Genomic DNA, 20,547 nt, shown 5'->3' with positions numbered 1-20,547 from the left:
TAAAATGGGGGGGGAGAAACGAGTTGTGGGCAGCTTTTTTTGTTACGTTATTAATGTTATTCCCAACAAGTGGGCTTGCGAATTAGTTACTCCCGACGCGTAGATTCGCCAATAATAGCGAGCAGCTAGCGCTACCCTTTAGACTCGAGTAAACGTACAAAGAATAAGTGGGTTGTTCCGGTTTAGTTGCCACGGTAACAAAAGGACGCCCAGCGAGAGACCGGAAGCTGGCTGGGGAGGTGGTGTATTCCGGGCGAGAGCAGTAGAGGCGCCGGCGCGACTTCAGAGTTGACATCAGCGGGGCAAGTTGAGCGCTTCTGCTTCTAAGTCCTATAGGGGACACTATGGACGGAGGCCGCTGATGAACAAACCGGGTCTTACATCTGGATGGGGAAGGAAGTGCCTCTCTTCCCGCCCTGCCAGCAGTGCAAATCTCCCAAGAAGTCGAGGGTAACCGCTCTATCAGCCCTCCCCAGCCGGGTGCCCTCGAGATGGGTTGGATTCCAACTCCCATCATCCAGCTGTTTCGGGATAATGAGTTGGAATCCAACCCACCTGGAGGGCACCCAGTTGGGGTGGGCTACTCTGTATCATGTCACAGTCATTCTTTTCTTTTTTTTTCCTAAGCTAAAAAGCCTAAAATGCCTTAACCCGAAGATGCAGAACCGCTTTCCGCAAGAGGGCAGAATTCCATGTTGGAGAAGCTCTTGGGGACCACATTCCCGTAGTGGGTGGGGCCAAAGGCAATAGGGATGAGCCCAACACTACCAAAGATATAAGTATATTTTAGCTTAAACCTCCTACTTGCGGTAACTGGGGCTTGGGGAAGGCATTTCAGCCTCTTAGAATGGGGGTGCTGGGTGGGGAGTTGTACAAAAGCCAGGATACCAGTGAATGATTGGTGGTTGCGAGAGGAACATGGGCATCTCAGGAAACGCAGAGGGCCATATTATGAAACCAGGTGGGCTGGATTGGGACCTAGGGCCTGAAATTCTGCATCCCTGCCTTAAACTTTCCTCACAGAGAAGAAGGTCCTCCAACCTCTTGATTATTTTGATTATCTTTTCCTGTATCTTTCCCAGCTCTCCAATATCTTTTTTGATATTTGGTGTACAGGCAACCAGAACTGTACATCATGAATATAGCTGTATTGTGTATTATAAAGGCATTATGGTAATTGCAGTTTTATATTTAATTTCCTGATGATCCCTAGTGTGGGATTTGCCTTTCTCTTTTTTTCTATACCACCTCTTTATCCAAGAACAAAAGACAAATCACTCTTCTCCATCCTATTCTGACCCATTCCAGCTCTGAATAAATATGCATAGGAATAACTGTGCAATAAGTAAACAGTGTATATCAGTGTACAACTCCATAACACTCAACTCCTTAACCCATTTACTTAGAAATAAAGTTAACTCATTTTGAAGGCAGCAGGAGATGACGGTATCCCAGCTGAACTGTTTAAAATCTTGCAAGATGATGCTGTCAACGTGACGCATGCCATATGCCAGCAAATTTGGAAAACACAAGAATGGCCAACAGATTGGAAAAAATCAACTTATATCCCCATACCAAAAAAGGGAAGCACCAAGAATGTTCAAACACTCGAACAGTGGCACTTATTTCACATGCCAGTAAGGTAATGCTCAAGATCTTGCAAGGTAGACTCCAGCAATTCATGGAACGAGAATTGCCAGATGTACAAGCTGGGTTTAGAAAAGGCAGAGGAACTAGAGACCAAATTGCCAATATCCGCTGGATAATGGAGAAAGCCAGGGAGTTTCAGAAAAACATCTATTTCTGTTTTATTGACTATTCTAAAGCCTTTGACTCTGTGGATCATAACAAATTGTGGCAAGTTCTTGGTGGTATGGGGATACCAAGTCATCTTGTCTGCCTCCTGAGGAATCTGTATAACGACCAAGTAGCAACGGTAAGAACAGACCACGGATCAACGGACTGGTTTAAGATTGGGAAAGAAGTACGGCAGGGTTGTATACTCTCACCCTACCTATTCAACCTGTACGCAGAACACATCATGCGACGTGCTGGGCTTGATGAAGCCAAGGCTGGAGTTAAAATCGCTGGAAGAAACATTAACAATCTCAGATATGCAGATGATACCACTTTGATGGCTGAAAGCGAGGAGGAGCTGAGGAACCTCATGACAAAGGTGAAAGAAGAAAGTGAAAAAGCTGGGTTGCAGTTAAACCTCAAAAAAACCAAGATTATGGCAACCAGCTTGATAACTGGCAAATAGAGGGAGAAAACGTGGAGGCAGTGACAGACTTTGTCTTTCTAGGCGCAAAGATTACTGCAGACGCTGACTGCAGCCAGGAAATCAGAAGACGTTTACTTCTTGGGAGGAGAGCAATGACAAATCTTGATAAAATAGTTAAGAGCAGAGACATCACACTGACAACAAAGGTCCACGTAGTTAAAGCAATGGTATTCCCCGTAGTAACCTAAGGCTGCGAGAGCTGGACCATAAGGAAGGCTGAGCGAAGGAAGTTAGATGCTTTTGAACTGTGGTGCTGAAGGAAAATTCTGAGAGTGCCTTGGACTGCAAGAAGATCAAACCAGTCCATACCCCAGGAAATAAAGCCAGACTGCTCACTTGAGGGAATGATATTAAAGGCAAAACTGAAGTACTTTGGCCGCATAATGAGAAGACAGGATACCCTGGAGAAGATGCTGATGCTAGGGAAAGTGGAAGGCAAAAGGAAGAGGGGCCAACCAAAGGCAAGATGGATGGATGATATTCTGGAGGTGACGGACTCGACGTTGGGGGAGCTGGGGGTGGTGACGGCCGACAGGAAGCTCTGCCGTGGGCTGGTCCATGAAGTCACGAAGAGTCGGAAGCGACTGAACGAATAAACAACAACAAAAATGCTTAAGATGGCAGCTATGCAGTGTGCTTCCTAAACTGGCTTACTTAGAAGTAAGGCTCTCTGAGTTCAATAGTATTGCAGCCTGATTAGAACTTGCACATTTTTACTCAGAAGATCCATTGAGTTTGGCAGGACATGGGTGCTTCCAGATAAGACTTTTGTTGTTCAATTTCCCTGCCTCATTCACAGAAGTTTACAAGCAATGTTAACTTGCATTTGTACCTCTCCTGTGTTTTCACACCATTTCTTTCATCTTTTTTTTCCCTACACAGAAAACCTGTTAAAGGACGATGTAATAGCATGATGTCATTTGATTGGTAGAGCTAAGTGCCTTCCTGTTGGGAAGCCACCTTTGAGGAAAGTATGCATAGGACTGCAGTTCCAGAATGCTAAAATATACATTTTTGACATTTCAAAATTATAATCAAACTTTTATGATTTAAATGTCTTTCCCCACAGTTTGAGTGAAACATATAAAACAAAAGAACAGGAGCAGGAAAGTTAATGATGGGACAGAACAAACAACATGATTTTGACATAGCTTTAAAAAAATACACCTTTGGATACAATGCTACCCCAATTAGGGATGTTAAAGAAATCCACAATGAAAGCAAATGAGTTTGGATTTTCATTAATCCAACCTGCAGATTTATTTATTTATTTATTTTATTAATTAGATTTATTAGCCGCCCATCTGTCTGGCTACCCACAGCGGACCAGCTCCCCCTGTCAGGTGGATTCCATGGACTTCCAGACCAATTTCTTAACTTTCCCGAATTTTGCAGAAATTTCATTGTTGGAAAAAATGCAAAATAAAAAACCCAGCCCAAAATGTGCATTTCCCCCATAGGCTAAAGCGTGAAAATCTGCATTTTGAGGGGATCTGCACATTTTCACACCTGCGCATTTGCGCAAATTTGGAAACAAAAAAATCTAATTCTATTAAAGGGCAGATATCAGAATGACAATCTACAAGACACAGAGGGAACGGATTTTGCACAATCCATACACCCCTAATCCTAGTGAACAATGGAGAGTGGTACAGTTGATATCTGTGGTTTTCAGGCTTTGACTTTCTTCTGGGAATACCTAAGCAACTTCTAGAATTCCAAATTTCTGCCCCCCTGTTGGCTGTAGTAATGATAACAAATTAGGGGAATTTTTCCTTAGAAGTCCTTTTCTTTCTCTCACTGGGCTTCTCTACGTGAGGCTTTTATTGTGTACTCATGACTGGTCACTCACAGAAGTTTGTGGGTTCTCTACACAGTATCGTCATCCTCCAGGACCTCTCCCGTCCTTTGTGACTAATATTGCGGCATTTCCCTTAACAGGGAAAATATATTAAATCTGGGAAGTGTGATATTGCTGCATGTAAAGTGCACAACACCACAAAGCCATCTAGTGGCTGTTTAATGAAACATATAGAACTTGGAGACAAAGGAAATTCCCAAAAAAGCACATGTAAAGAAGCCAATCTTGATCCTGCAAAGAATCCAGAAGCAGAAGCCCCAGTAAAGCTGTGGGATAAAACCATGGTGTACTGAAGCTCACTGAGTTATATACTGGAGGGGAAAGTGTTGACTTTTTTCTTTATAAAGTAACTCCTTCCATTTCCACATGAAGGAACATAAAGTATCATTAGTTTAAATCAGGCCAAACCAATCATAGTTGGTCTAACAGTGATCACGCCTTGGGAACGATACAGTGAGAAAGACTGTATGAAAATGTATTATAATGGAAATATGGTTTTCCCTCTCTCATATTTTTAGGGTTTATTTCAAGAGGAAAGATGGAATTTGTAAGTACAGAATCATTTGTGAGCCCTTTAAAGGGATTCTTGATACTGCCACCAGCAAACCAAGAAAAGAAAAGTGAAACCATGTATTGCAAATTAGATGACAAACCACGCCGTATCCTTTGTTCATACAATATGTGCTTGAATAAAGATATAGCTTGTATATACTTAAACATTACTATTTTAGTTTTGGTTTAGTTTAAAGGTGTCTTCTGTTATCCTAATAATTATTTGGTGCTTTCCCAACCCCATTGTTTGAGAGGTAATGGCACAATCGGTTTTGGGAGATCCTGAATAACTCACTGACCCCTGGTTTGCACAATCACTGCAGCCCACCGTAGTTTATTAGCCATTGCAGGTTGCAGCACAATCCAAGCCCCCCGCAGTGGCTTCTCATGTCATCTAAACACGATGGGAGTGGCTTGTTGGAGTGGTTAACTAACCACCCCACAACCCTACAACAGGGCATGGGTTCTGGGTGGTTTGTTAACCACCCCAACAAGCCATCCTGATCGGGTTTGGATGACATGAGAAGCTGCCCCCGGCAAAGGTAATTATGCAAATCAGCTGGCATGCGACTGGCATGTGCAGGGTGGTTAACAAGCCATTGTGGTTTGTTAACCACCCTGTGATGGTGCAAACTGGGCAATTCGTTTTCACACAACACGCTAACCCCACTCAGTGGTTGAGTGTGGGTTGTTGTTGAACCGTGAGTTAGCGTTTTGACTGAACCCAGGACGTTTTCCACAGGGTGGCTTGTTAACCATGCAGTGTGGCTTATTTTTCTCAAAAAGCCACCTCGAGAACCCATGGTTTGTTGTTGGGTTGTTCAGGGTGGTTAACAAGCCACACTGCATCGTTTATAAGTCACCCTGTGGAAAATGTCTGGAGTTCAGACAATATGCTAACCCATGGTTCAACAATAAACCACACTCAACAACTGAGTGTGGGTTAGAGTGTTGTGTGAACAGCCCCAGTGGATCTAGACTGTTTTCCAGTCTAGAACCTTAGTCATAAAAAATAGAAATAATAGTAACCAACCTTACAATATTGTCATTTGACTGAGATGTGGAAATAATGTTATTTACCTGGAGCCTTGGATATAGGACAAGCTGCAGATCTGCAGTGGACAAGTAGTAGCATGTGGGTCAAATCTGACTGTCAGATGAGTACCAGACAAATATGTGCAATATAAATTATAGAAAGAAATTGGGATCTATAGACTTAGAGACTTATTTATAAGAGCAAAACCTCTTATAAATTTCAGTAAGACAATTAGAGCGCAATCCTATGGCCACTAGTCAGTGGCTAGACAGCCATGGGGTAGATCGATTCCCGAAGAACCGACCTCCCACCCCCTCCCGCACTGCCTCATAAGCAGCGCAGATTGGCCCTGCACCCTGCGCCTGTAAGAGCAGCGCAGACTGGCGAAAACGGAGCATTCCTGGGGGCGGGGCGGGGAGGTCGGAAATGCTGGTACGACACATCCTATGTTTCATCTGACCACCGCTTCCCACACTCTGAGGTCCTGTCGCAAGACAGCTGAAATCGGCTGCCTAGCTGTGAAAGCAGAGCAAGGGGAGCAAGGAGGAGATCCACTCCTCAACAGTCCTCCCGCCCTGCACTGGATAGGCGGTCACCTCCAGGATCAGAGGCGACCGTCGATCCACCTAAGATTGCCCCCTTAAAAGCTAAAACTGTCCAAATAAGAACTATCTGGTTCCAATTATTGCAAATTAATAAATTTGTAACTTATTTGTATAACATGTCACATTCCATAAGACCACTTACAATATTTGAAAATTATTGTACCAAAGAATTCAGTTTAAAAAATCAGTAATTTAGTATCAGTAATTTATAAGACCATTATTGAGGAGGAATATGGTAAAAATATAGGACCTAAAATGACTTGGGAAATGAATTTAAATGTTAATATATCAGAAGAGTCATGGGTAAGAATATGGTCTTCACAGCCCTACAAGTCTATATCGGCGAAGTCTAAAGAAATGGTATTAAAAACAGTCCATAGATGGCATCTCTGTCCTACAAAGTTACATAAAATCAACAGAGATATTGGACATGTTTTGGAGAAACTGTGTCTTAAGGGGATCACTTGAGCATATGTGGATCTTCTGTCCAAAAGTCAGACCATTCTGGCATGAAGTGAGAGAGTGGTTGAATAAAGTAACAAAACTGTCAATCCAAATGAAACGTTATTACTGTTCGCACTGTTTACTGGGGAGAATGAGGGACTGTTTCATAAAGAATTATTGGCTATACTTGCCAATATTGGAGCTGCGAGGATCGAGATTGGCAGAACTTGGAAAAATTCTCAATGTCTCTCATTTCAGAAATACCTTGATAGAATATGGTCAGTAGCACTGGCGGAGAAATTAACCAGCCATTTTTGTGTAGCTAGAGGAGAAATAAAAGAAGATAATTTTGTAGCACCTTGGTACCCATTCCTAATGTTTTTCTGAGAACCAAATATAGAAGATGGACCTCCAACTAATCAATTAGACTTCTGGCATAGTAAATTCTAATTTGACATAGAAATGGGCCAAGTAATAGAGATATAATAATGTAATTGTATTATCTATAGGTATATAATTTATGTGTGTGACTGTACTTGACATATTGTTATAAGTTATTGTTACGACTTTTTTCTTATGATTTTTTGTGCGAGGGATTGATGTACTTGTTATTGTTATTGCTAGAATTGCAAATTTTAAAAAAAATGAACACCAGTTGGCTCAATGCAAAGAGAGACTTTCATGAACAGAAGCTATCAGGGTCATATTTCCTACAGGGTCCCTCTCCTTAGGAACATAAGAAGCTGCCTTATACTGAGTCAAACCTTTGGACCATGTAGCCAAGTATTGTTGACATTGACTGGTTGTGGCTCCCCAGGGGTTCAGGTAGGATTCTTTCCTAACCCTACCTGGAGATGCTGGGGATCAAACCTTGGACTGTCTGCATGCAAACCATGTGCTGTAGTACTGAGTGCTGGCCCTATGTGTTCTACTTCCCGAAACAAGTCATGTATGACTTCAGTGGGGTTAGCATGTCAGTAGATAGGAGTGGGGAATGGACCCAGACCATTGTTCTGTGTACTACCATGTCAGCTTTCTAGCCGGTCATATTTCTGATTCCTGCAATAATAATTATTATTATTATTTATTTATTTAATTAATTAATTTCTATACCACCCAATAGCCGAAGCTCTCTTTCTATTATGCATTTTACAAAGAAGAAATAACATTTAAGTAAAGATATTAAGAGATAAAAATAGCAGGAAATTCTTACACCTCTTTAAAGGCTTTCCAAAAATAAATCCTTAATGAAGATCTGTTAGCATATGTCATTGGCAGCATACGAAATGTGAACCAGAAAATCACTCATTTAGAATTGGGACTGAAAAAAATTGACAGTAGTGACTTAGTGAGTAAAGAGATCTTCCAACACATTATGTGAGGAATCCCAGTGTGGTTTTCTGATGCTACTTTTAGGCAAATGATTTAACAAAGAATCTCGTGTGGCCTTTCTGCTGACAAGCTGAAAATAACTTCTTTTTTTAAGTGGAGGGAAGTCCTAGATTAGCATTATGTAGCTGAGTTGGTGCAGAGAATGAGGTATATACCAAGAGTGACGATGCTATGGCACCAGCAAGGTCTAAATTTTGCCACCTTTTAAACTTTCAAGAAATTCATGCACAGGTCTTCATAGCACACAAAAGACAAAATTAGATGTCAAATGGAGGGCTGATGGCTATTTGGCTGTATCAATTCCTCTTCAGACAAAAGAAGTGAGAGTGAAGCAGACTATGCTTATGAGATTCTAGACGGTTAAGTGCATAGATATTCACATTTCTCTAAGCCTGAGTAAATGAAAAATGCACCGAAACAACGGGCACAATCCCTCAAAACTTAAGCACTTTTAAGTCCCATTGATTTCCATGGGAGGGGTTTTAGTATTTTAATTTTTTTCATTGAAATCAATGGGACTTGAAAGTACTTCAGTTTGACTGAGTGGTGTCCAATATAATCATTAGAGAATAAAGCATTTATCTCCTGAATTCGACCACCATGTTTGAATCTCTTGACCCAGGGGACTTTTATGAACCAAAGAAATTAGAAGAGGAGAGAGGGGGAAAATAGAAAGATGGAAAAGCAATGGTAGAAACAGAGGAAACATTAGAAAAAGCAAGAAGAAGGAATAGATGTGCATTGCCATTCTATGCATGTTTACCATGCATCGTTACTTCCTAATAAATGTGTTTAGGATTACAACCCTATTTACCAGAACTCATATAATTGCTTCAGAGATATTCCTCAGGCTTGGACTAAATGTCTAAGTAAAAAGAATGACAAAATAGTGAGGCAGTTAATAACGTGCACCCTTCCTTTTCTAATTTGCCAAAGAGAAGAGTACATTCCAGGACTTCCTAGGAAATTAGTGTCTAACCACAGTGATCTATTATTGTTGTCATTGAAGGTGATTGAGGATGGGCTGAAGAGACATCAAACATGGAGGAGTTCTAGAAAAGTGTCAAGAGCAAGCAGGGGGAAAGGTAGGCATAATTACTACAGAATATTGACGTGTTCCTCTCTCCTTCAAAAAATAAATTTTCATTAGAACATATTTCTGTGAGTAAATTCCTATTTTGTCACTGTGACTCAATTCAGATCTCACTCCAAACCATGATTTGCGCTAGCCATTGTTAAGATTTGAGATTATAGACCTATACGAGGCAAATCATGGTTTAGGGTTGTTTGTCTGCTTTTCTTTTCCATCTGCTCAGCTCTCAGCTTCAAAAGGACAGAAGTGTACTCCTGTCTCTAAGGTGCAGCAGCCTCTTGAGGTGAAGCATTTCCCTTCTCCAAGGTGCAGCACCATTTGGGGGCAAAGCAATGGCCCTAATGGTGGTTTGTCAAAGATCTGAAAATTCAAACATAGCAGCAAATCACAGTTAGTACAACTATAATTGGCAAAGCAAACCATGGTTTGATATCCTGGTTTGGCAATCCCTCCCAAACCAAATGGTATGTAATATGGTGAAGGTTATAATGCCAAACCATCGTTTGGTTTTACAAACCATTGTTTGACATTATGTTTAAATGCAACCAAAGTCTCTTGTGGAACTCAGTTTGAATGTGGACTGGGCTGGGGCTGGGATATTAATTGGTGGAATATATAGTTTTAAAATGTGTAACTTTAATACTTCTGAAAAATGTCTACATTCTCATCTAGGTCTTTAAGGGCACATTCCTATGCATGTTTAGACAGAAAAAAGTCCTACAGCTCCCAGCATTTCCCAGCCAGGATTACACCTTAAAACAATCAAAGAAAAAGCATCTTGCATGTAGAGAGTGCATCTGAAGATTTTGAACTTACTGGGCATATGATAGGACTTTGAAAATATAATCTCTAATGCCATTAATGCATGCATGCTTTCACAAAAGTGTTACAGAGTCCCTTTATGTTTATTGGGACATGATTTGTGTATATTTCCCTTATTTAGTGCTTCGTGGATTACTTTTTAGTGCAACAGTTTGTCATCCATCTTGGTAGACAATTCATTGTTTTGATTTAGAGCAGGGGAGCAGAACCTCAGGCTCAGGGGCCAAATTTGGCCCCTGGAGTCCCAGTCCAGTCCTCTGGATTTCCCCAGATGACCACACCCCTTTCCCCCAACCACCAATCATTCAATGATTTCCCAGCTTTTGTGCAAGCTTTTCCCCCATTCTAAAAATGTTGAAATTCCTCTCTTAAGTTGTAGTTAATGGCAGTAACAAACTTTAAGCTAAAATATGCTGGTATTTTGGCCTCACCCCTTTTGCCTTAGGCCCCACCCACCATTGGAATGTGGCTGCTAAAAGCTTCTCCAAAAGTGAATTTGGCCCTTGGGCTGAAAGTGGTTCTGCACCTCTGGTTTAGGGAGTCCCTGTAACTTGAAATACAATGAAGCACATACTTATAAGACATCAGCTTTTCCTAGGCAATACTCTTCTGGCTTGCTTATTTTTTGATGCCATTGCTGTGACATTGCTCTTTGCAGCAGTCAAACATTTCCTACAGAGTAAGGCTGCAATCATAAGTATTCTTGCCAGAAGGTAAGCCTTATTGAACTCAAAAGGACTCACTTTCAAGCTCACACATTTAGGATAGGGTTGTAAATTGCCAGGGCGATACTAGATACACTGGTCATTTTTTCTTAAACAAGAACTATGTGTGAATGAGTGGATATAAACTGTAGAGCTTTAATTAGTCTCTGGCAAATGGTTTTGTCTCATGTAAGCCTCTGTGGAGATTTAGCATGGTGAAGTGTAGTGGTTAGCTTGTTGGACTTGGACCAGGGAGACCTGTATTTAAATCTCCACTCTGCCAGGAAGCTTGTTAGGTAGCCTGGGGCAAGTCACTGTTTTTCAGCCTAACCTACATAGGCCATTGTGAGGATAAATTGGGATATCCCATACACTCTCTGCCCTGAGCTTCCTGGAGGAAGGATTGGATATAAATGTGATTTAAAAAGTACATTTTTGTCCCACCTTTCCTTGAAGGAGCGGAGGATGACATACATTCATGATCGTCCATGTCTCCTCCACCCCTCTTTTATTCTCACTACAGCTCTGTGAGGTAAGTTTGGCTGAGAGATGCTGGTGAAAGGTCCTCCAGTGAGGGTCATGGCTGAGCAGAGCACTGATCCTAAGTGTCACTCCATCTCTCTATCCCTCTGTGCCACCCTGGCTCTTGTGTGTATGTGGGCTTATGCCATCCTGGGGCGAGTACAACATCAAAGCAAACCACAGACATGGAACAAACTTGAGCCAGCCGTGCTTGGATAATTATATGCTGATAGCTTCCTTTGCTTTGAGCCATGCTGTCATTGAGCTATGTTAAAGTACGATTAAAAGCTGGCACAGACATATTACTACTTTACTCATCTGGTTGAGTTGAAATATTTCCAAACAACAAACCCAGTGCTCTGACTTAACTAGTTCCCATGGAATGATTGCCCATTGTATGGTGACATACTATGGCATTTTTTCCCCTCTTGCATTGCAGAGAGAGACCAGAAGGTGATGCAGAAGACTGGCGGGCATGGTTCAGAGATTGATATTTTAATCGCTCAGGGCAAAATAGCTCAGAAAAAGGTACAATGGTCCATTGAGGGATTACAAACTAATTTCCTAGGAAGTGCATATTTGGGTTAGCATTTAGGAAGTGGCAGAATCCTTGCAATTCCAAATGGTCAGAAAGTGTGAATTTTATTGTGAGATGAGTGGCTATGAAGAAGCCATGCTAGATCAGATTGTTGGGCTTTCTAGTCCACCCTCACCCAGGCTTCCACAACTTGGCACCCCCAGATGTACTGGACTGCAACTCCCATAATTCCTAGCCATCATAGCCAATGGCCATGCTGGCTATGAGAGTTGAAGCCCAACACATCTGGAGGGTGCCAAGTTGGGGAAGGCTGTTCTAGCCCATTATACATACTCCTATAATCACTGCTTCCTTTATATGATACTAGCTATATGATACTTACTCTGCTTTTGAGCATTGTATGATGCTAGCTATATGATACATTCGTCCTCTGCTTTTGGGCATTCAAAGGGCTTATCCCGTTATAGTCCATGGAGTAGTCCTATTATTTAGGTCAGTATTATTATCTCCTCCTTGCAGATGAGGGCTGAGGGCCAAACTAGACATCACACTAAATGTGTCACTTGAAGCTGCATCTATGATTTATTTATAGTTAATTGCCGCCGTGGTGGTGATGGATTGTCATTGGGACTGTGGTATACAGGGAAGGGTGCTTAAACCCTTTCCTTCCCCACCACAGGTCCAACAAAATCCCTCTGTGGCTGTTAATAGCCTGGGGAGGGAAGCTCTTATTGGCATAAATGAGAGCTTCCCCCTCAGGTCTCACACTAGCTTGCTTCTGCCTGGAACCAGCCTTTCTCCTGGAGAAATGGATAGCTGTGGTCTGGGTATCTTTGCACAGCTTTGGTTAATACACCAACTGCAGCCTTCCTTGGTGAAGGCTGATCTAGCCGTGGTTATGCATGTCTTGGTTACTTTGAAGTTGGACTACTGTAACATGCTCAATGTGAGGCTGCTGTTAGAGTGTAGAAACATCAATTGTGCAAAGTGAGCACAAAAAACAGGCGGCCATGTGATACCAGTATCGCAAATGGGGAAAACCATGTGATACCTGTATCGCAAATGGGTTAAACACCCCCTCCCATGGTGTCTCTTTTCAGTCCAATTCAGAGCCTCCTATGGCTGTTTTAGAATAAATACTCCACAGAACAAATATACTCAATTATATACAAATGGTACTTATTATATTGTACTAGTGTAAAAGGATGACACATATAACAAATCTCAATAACATGAACATTACAAATCACCAACATATTAGTATTATAAATCACCCAACTATGGGTCACCAGTAAAAAGTCTGTTCAACAATGAGTCTTTATCAAGTTCATGCAAATAATTGATGGCTTCTAATTCCCCAGGGAGAGTTTGTCATTTTCCAGCTTGAATCATTAGTAAGCATTAGCATTCTCCCAAAATGATTATATAGTCACTATTATAGTGAGTACATTCCTTCAAATTCACAGTATTGTCCTTTGTAGAAAATCACTTTGTAAAACACACTCTTTAAAAAAAATGCTTTAGAGTGAAACCAAAAATGTTTGAGTGATCCAGTGAAGAGTCTCCTGTGTAACATGTAGTTTGGCCCATAGTTGCTCAGGTCAGCAAGGTTGTTCATTTTTCCTAGACAAGTCTCCCCAGTAGAGTCCCAAAAACTTTGGAATGGCAGGTAACAGAATGCTACGTGGGTTGGGTTGTGGGCCTTCTAGATTTCTAATGTATTACTTCTTCCTTTGATCCCTAGATGGTAACAGAAAAGGATAAGCTCGTGGAATTGTATCAATATCCAGGGTACTGTGAGGAAGAACTCACACTACTGCCAAATGGAGTAGAGCTAGATGAAATATTGGAGAAGGTGATTCGTGCCCAGAGTAAAACAATAATTGGGAAGGTACGCTGAATACATCAAACATTCAGGAATACGTGGCAGTCTGGAGGGTGATATTAGGGGTGGACTGATGGTATAGACATATGCATAGTTCAGATGTAATGATTTCAGTCTAATAAATGATGAGTTATTCAACTGAGAATGAGCATTGTGCCTTTGTGCTCCCTCCTCTTCTTCTATACTCCCTTCTCTCCCATGCTGCAATTGAAAACTCCCATGGTTTGTTAAACCACAGTTTCCCATTACATCCAAACTTGGAAACAGTGGTTTAATCTTGGGGTAGTATTCAGTGTTAGTCTTACTTAGGACCATTGAAATGAATGAGGTGTACGTTAGTTACAACTAACCTAAGTCCCAGTCATTTCAATGGGTTTACTCTAGGTAGGAGTAACATTGGATACCACCCTTGGACTACAAACCAGGATATGAAACTAGGGGATGGGGGTGATATTTTTCCTGACTTGTAGTCCAAGATGTAGTGGGAAATGGTGGTTTATCAAACCCTGGAAGTTTTCAACAGCAGTGGAAGAAAGATGGGAAGAGGGAACACAAAGGCACGGTACTAATGCTTTCTCTAATAAAACATTATTAGTTTATTAGATCAAGATCATTTTGCCTGAACTGGGCCATGAGTCTTAAATGTTCTTGTCAGGTCCCAGTCCTGGATAATTACTCAGCTCAGCCCACACTCCAATTGAGCTGGAGTCCTGACATTTAAGGTGAGTTAATCCCATTGAACTCATTGCTTAACTTGGTTCTGAAGTAGCATGGCTGGGTCTGAAAAAAAGGAGACAGACGAAAAAGTGCAGAAAACCATTCTTTCCACTAAATCTTTTTTAAATTTTAAAAATATCTAAACCACGATGGTGCCGTTTAATTTCCTTACAGACAAGGTGGGCTATGAAGATGCTGCGCAAGTTTCTCGGTGCTCCATGCATCCAAGCTATTTTGCTGGACAGTTTCTGGTGGCTGTTTCTACACCTGTATCATGTAAGAAAAAGGGATGAATATTGGGATGTTGGTTATGTATGTATGTATGTATGTATTAATTACATTTTTTATACCGCCCGATAGCCGAAGCTGTCTGGGCAGTTCACAAGTAGATACTATTCCTCCTGATTTTTCATTTCTGGTTTCACTAGCCTTCTAGCAAACTGTTCCGTTTCTCCTGAGATGGTGCATTCTTGCTACAGCCAGTCCTTGGGTAGTATCCAATGATGGATGTGCCCACAGCCAGCCCCGCCGCCCATGGTCCACTTGTGCACAGCCCTGCCAGGCCAGGTCCATACACAGCCCCTACTGCACACACCCACAATATTGCTCTTCTGGGGGCAAGCACCAACCCAGAGAAAACACTTGTTTCCAGAAGGGGCTTGCTCCCAGAAGCGCGATATTGTGGTCGTGCGCAGACCTGGGCTGGCAGGGCTGTGGATAATACCCCTAATGCTATATAAAAGTTATATACGCGCACAATTGCAATGAAACCTTAAAAATCTTAACAAGTGAAATAGTTGACACGGAAACAAATATAACAGCCTCATCGAATCATGTTAAGCAATGATATTTTTAAAGCTGATATTGTGCACATCTCCTCATTCACTCTTGACACCATTAACATGTTCTATTAAGTTTCTGTTGTGGGACAGGGAAGCAGTCATTTCTGAACTTGGTCAATCCTGCCTGTGTCTCAAAAATGTGCAATCAGCAAGCCAGGGACAATGAAGTACAAGCCAAAGCTATTTATGTATTACATTGTTATGCCACCTTCTGCCAAGAAGCTTGAAGTGGCATTTTATCCCCACAGCAGCCTTGCAAGGTAGGCTGGGCTGAGATAGTGGATTACAAAAGCAGCAAACCCTGGATGAATGTCTAGTTGATCTTTTTAACTGGAGATGCCAGGGAGTGAACCTGGGACCTTCTGCATTCAAAGCATGTGTTCTACCACTGAACTATGGTTAGAGTGTTGGACTAGGCCTGAGGAGACCCAGGTTCAAATCCCCACACAGCTATGAACCTTACTAGGTGACCTGAGGCCACTTGCTATCTCTTAGCCTAATCTACTTTATGAGCTATTGTGGGGATAAGATAAGGGGAGAAAACCATGTATGCTGCTTTGAACTCATTAGTGGAATAGTGGCATATAAATGTAATAAATAAATAAAATATAGAGGTTGGGTTCAAATCTCTGCTTGGGTGACTGTGGGCAAATCCGTATCTTTCAGCCGAAGCTACCTTACAGGGTTGTTGTGTGGATAACACGCTGTGTTCTTAGTTGGTTGGTGTTGCTGTCATCACACCCCTCCAAAAAAACCTCTGTTTCCTAAGTCAAATTGTAGGATGATGGTGCGAGATTTTAAAACTTTTCTTTGTTTGGAGAACTTCCTTGAATTATTTGCATATTGCCAGCCTTCTGGGAGTGAGGCTAGAAATGTGAAGCAGAGGTAGATGATTGCACTGGTGGCTTGGGCTAGTCCAGCAGGAGAGCAAGATAAGCTCAGGATACCTTTTTCTTAATCCTGCTCTCCATTATAAAAAATATTCAAGGCAGCTTACAATAAACATTAAAAACCTTAACAATATCTGCTGAAAATGAGCTGCATCTATAAAATCTAGGAATATAGGATAGAAGTTGCTGACGCTAATTAAAAGCTTGAGTACACAGGACAGACTTGGCCTATGACCAAAATGATAATATCAAGGGTGCCAGATGAACTTCAGGGATCTTCAGATACCTGGGTCTCAGGCCTTTAGGACTCTGTAGGTCAACCCTACCATTTTGAGTTATGCCCAGAAACAAACAGAAAGCCAAGTATCTTGTAGTACTGAAGAACTGTGATCACTACAGCACACTCCAATTAGTGGTCTAGCAGCTGTATTTTGAACCAGTTTAAGCTGATATTAACATTTAAAGCCCTTAATGGCTTGGGGCAGGTTATCTGAAGGATCGCCTCCTCCCATATGTGCCTGCCCGGACCTTAAGATCATCGTCAGCTGCCTTCTCCGTGAGCCCCTGCCAAAGGAAGTGAGGTGGGTGGCTACTAGGAGGAGGGCTTTTTCTGCTGTGGGACCCCAGCTCTGGAATGAGCTCCCTAGTGAGGTTTGCCTGGCACCTACATTGTATTCCTTTCGGCGCCAGGTGAAGACCTTTTTATTTTCCCAGGCATTTTAGCATTTTAGCTTTCTAAACTTTTAGCTTTGCTGTTTTAAATCTGTATTTTAAACTCCAGCACTGCTGCTAGGTTTTATTGTGGTTGTATTGTTATATTGTGGTTTTAATGTTCTATATATTTTAAATTGTTTTATTGTGTGTTGTTTGGTTTTAGTTTTTGTGAACCGCCCAGAGAGCTTTGGCTATTAGGCGGTATAGAAATTAAATAAATAAATAAAATAAAAGTTTCTGAGTGCTTTTCAAAGGCTGCCCCATGTATAAGTTCCTTTACCCTAGGCTACCTGAGTGTAGACTGCATTTTACCTTCTTGGAGCCCCATCACCATGAGATGATGGGTAAACTGTCTCTTCAGTAACCCTTCAATTTATTCCTCTCCTAATAGCCAAATCGAGAGATTCAGGGACATTTGTTTGAACGCATTGCAGAAAATTATTCTCGTGCTCTCTTGGGCTGTCATAAGGTTTCCAACCAGGAACACATCCTTTCAGTGAGTATGCAAAGATTTTTTTTTAAAAAAGAGGTATCAGACTTCACACTGGGAAGTAGCAGTGGATAGCTTGGTTTTAAAAAAGCACATTGCCTTAAGCCTGATATGATGCTTGAGATTTCATCAATACTGGAAGAGCTTATTTAAAATGTCAGTTGAAGTCTAGGACTTGGTCTAACTTCCCATTCATTTCAATAGGTCTACATTAAGTCAGACTAACACTGAATATGACCCTAGGATTACAAAAAACAGGCAGCCATGTTGGCTGTAAGAAAAATTCCAAAATCTATATAGTGCAATACCTTTATTAGGCCAACTCAAACATCACAAAAAATGTGCATGCTTTTGAGAATCTAGGATTGTAGTGCTGTTGATCACCACCCTGAAATTTCTGATCATATTTGCATGTTATGCCTCTTTGCCCTTGATATGCTCAAACTGTATGCTGGAGGAATTGCTGTGAAGAACGCGGAAGTGGTACTACCATCTTGCCCCAATTCTTGACCGTTTTTGCTGCTTCCCCCTCATGAGGCTTTTTGGGGGATGAGAACAAAGCTCCATCTCATTTGTTTCCACTGGTAGCTGTGTGCTTCTGGGAGGCTTAAAAACAGGGTATGATGGCAACAGCCCTCTGCTGTTTGTCCCTGGCAGCTGGTTTTCATTGCTCTGAACATGGAAGTCCCATTTAGCTAATAGCTGTCAATCACCCTATCTTCTGTGAATATCTGTAATCCTTTTAAAAAAATTGTCCAGTTCTCCAACAGCTGCACATCCAGTATTCTCCCCTTGCTATTGTGGCATGTTGTACACTCAGTCAGAGCTGTGTGTCTGAGGGCCAAATTAGAAGTAGCACCGTTAGCAATTATGTGAATTTTTAAAAGAGTAAATAGCAGGCATGGTGGGGTGGAAGGAGAGATGATCATGGTGGATCAGGATCCTTGGGGTGGTTGAGGGGGCTTTAACTCTTTGCTTCTCATTGTGTGGGGCCCTCCCCACACTTGCTATTTGCTCTAAAAAAATAACCCCAGCATTTAAGCAATTGCATGAAAGGTATCACACCTTGTTTCACCCTCAGTACTTGATGCGAGTACCACTTTCCATCTTGTCAAAGTACCTGCCAAAGAGCTTCCTCTTCCCCCTTCCTTGGCCAAGGAACTATACCAATCTGGGATCCTGAATTGTGTTCTGCTCTTGCGCTAACCTTTATTTTCAAGTTTGTGAAACAAAAGAAAACATGTTTTTCTTTTCATGTTTGCTTGATAAACATTATTTCACAAATGCTGATCTCAGCTTAGCAAGCTCCAGCTGAACTGGAAACAAATAATGTCTTCTATTAAGATGTGAACAAGAGCCATTGGGATTGTTAGGGCTCTTTTGCTTTTTATTTTTGGCAATGCTATTTTTTCACTCCTGTGCCAAGAAAATCTTGCTTCTGGTTCAGTATTTCTTGGGTCCCTTCATTTAAGAAGATACAATTCAGAAGAGGGGATTCTGAGGTTCTCTCCTCTCTGAAAAGTCTTAATCATGGAAACACATGTTAAGAGAGACCCAATACCATATTCACATGTATGTATCATATTTAAATAGGAGCCACTCTTTTTACAGTCTATTGACAGATTCAATGCTTTTCAAACTTCCACTTTCAGGGAATTCCTTTCCATGTCAACTCATCTAAAAAGGAATTCGTCCATGTTTGCCATTAAGAGAACCAGTGTGATACAGTGCTTAGAGTGTTCAACTGGGATTCAGGAGACCTGGGTTCTAGTCCCCACTCCACCATGAAGCTCACTTTGGGCCATTCACTGACTCTCACCCTAACCTACCTCACAGGGTTGTCGTGGGGATAAAATCAGAGGAGGTGGATAATGCATGCCACCTTAGGTGTCTTAGAGGAAAGGTGGTATATAAATGTATTAAATAAATAAGTACAGAAAGTTCCTGCATTTCATGTGGGACATGGGCCTGCCCTGTGGCGCTTCAACTCCACCCTGCATGAACTGAGAATGCGACAGATCAGCCACAGCAGTCTTGTGGCTGTGTGTTGCTGGGGAAGATTGGTTATAGATTACAAGCTGACTTTCAGGGGAAGATTACCCACCATTGGATTGAAGAATCCTTGAAAAGGTTTTAAGGAAGCCCAGCAGTCCTGGAACAGTTTGAAAAATTACTGGGTTAAACATTTGAATAACTAAACATTTGAATAATCAACACACAGTTACAGTAGCCATTTTATTTGAGCTGTATTTCCCCCACCCTTTTCTTGATTCTTTAGTTTTTCCCATCACTGCTGAGTCAAGCTGTGTACACCTGCTTCTGCTACTGTTTCCCAAGGTCCTTGTTCAATACACATGAATTCAAGGCCCAGCTCTGTGACATATTCTCCGAGTGGTTAGGAGGTGAGATGCTCTCTTTTCTCGAGGACAGGCTATACCAACTGTATAGGCTTTGGCTGGTGATTCACATTCCAGACTCTGCACACAATGTAGCAACATTTGGGGGGGGGGGCAATCCTTCAAGTTATCGTCACCAGTTAAACCCCCACTTTGAGCCATGTACAGTCAAAGCATCTCTGGTGTTTTCAAACCGCCCCCCTGGCTTCCTTCCCTTGTCCTAAACTGGGATCCAAATAATTGCTCAGCTACTTATAACTGCCACAGGTTAGCTGTGTTATTCTGTTGCAGCAAAGAGTCCCATGCCACCTTAAAGACTAACACATCTGTTATGACATCTGCTTTTATGATATGCTTTTATTCACTTCATCAGATGATCAAAACTTATCCCATCATAAAACTGGTTAGTCTTTAAGATGCTACAAGGCTGTTTGTTGTTTCAACTAGTTATGTGTGCACATGCTGGCTGAGAATGATGGGAGCTGCAGTCTAACACATCTGGAGGGCACCAGGTTCAGGTAGCCTGCCATTGAGCATACCTCAGCTCCTGAGCATGCCTAAAGTAGCTCATTGGATCCTGGTAGTAATCTTTGTTTATGCTGTTGCTACTGGTTTCCTTCTGTTGGATTTTTCCAGTTGAAGCCTTTTATCCCTGCTCGATACAAGTTAGTGAACGGAAGGGACGTATGCTCCATGCATGAGAGAAAAGAGGCTGCAGTTTAGGTAAAATTAGGGGCAGTTGTCCCTACAACTCAGACCA

The 20,547-nt window shown here is 41.8% G+C and overlaps 1 protein-coding gene across 7 annotated transcripts in view; it reads left to right on the top strand.

Annotated features, from left to right (window-relative positions):
• Window positions 1–228: 228 nt before the first annotated feature.
• The window catches only part of FAM227A (family with sequence similarity 227 member A), a 37,084-nt gene continuing 16,765 nt past the window's right edge, over window positions 229–20,547 (top strand). The window contains exons 1-10 of one of the 7 annotated variants that reach the window (XM_084809837.1): window positions 229–302; window positions 3,167–3,255; window positions 4,664–4,804; window positions 8,045–8,130; window positions 9,184–9,259; window positions 11,755–11,843; window positions 13,598–13,744; window positions 14,630–14,731; window positions 17,293–17,397; window positions 19,670–19,793. In XM_084809837.1, coding sequence (XP_084665963.1) covers window positions 4,684–4,804; window positions 8,045–8,130; window positions 9,184–9,259; window positions 11,755–11,843; window positions 13,598–13,744; window positions 14,630–14,731; window positions 17,293–17,397; window positions 19,670–19,793 — 850 coding nt within the window. In that variant the 5' untranslated portion in view covers window positions 229–302; window positions 3,167–3,255; window positions 4,664–4,683. Of the gene's footprint in view, window positions 451–3,166; window positions 3,256–4,663; window positions 4,805–7,498; window positions 7,608–8,044; window positions 8,131–9,183; window positions 9,260–11,754; window positions 11,844–13,597; window positions 13,745–14,629; window positions 14,732–17,292; window positions 17,398–19,669; window positions 19,794–20,547 lie in introns of all 7 variants that reach the window. The other 6 variants (XM_084809841.1, XM_084809836.1, XM_084809843.1 and 3 more) reach the window with 6 other exon arrangements.

The sequence above is a fragment of the Heloderma suspectum genome, chromosome 7 (assembly GCF_057233095.1).
Source record: "Heloderma suspectum isolate Gila_16-S chromosome 7, 16-S_ref, whole genome shotgun sequence".
Taxonomy (NCBI): domain Eukaryota; kingdom Metazoa; phylum Chordata; class Lepidosauria; order Squamata; family Helodermatidae; genus Heloderma; species Heloderma suspectum.
This window is presented reverse-complemented; position numbering and strand designations above follow the sequence as displayed.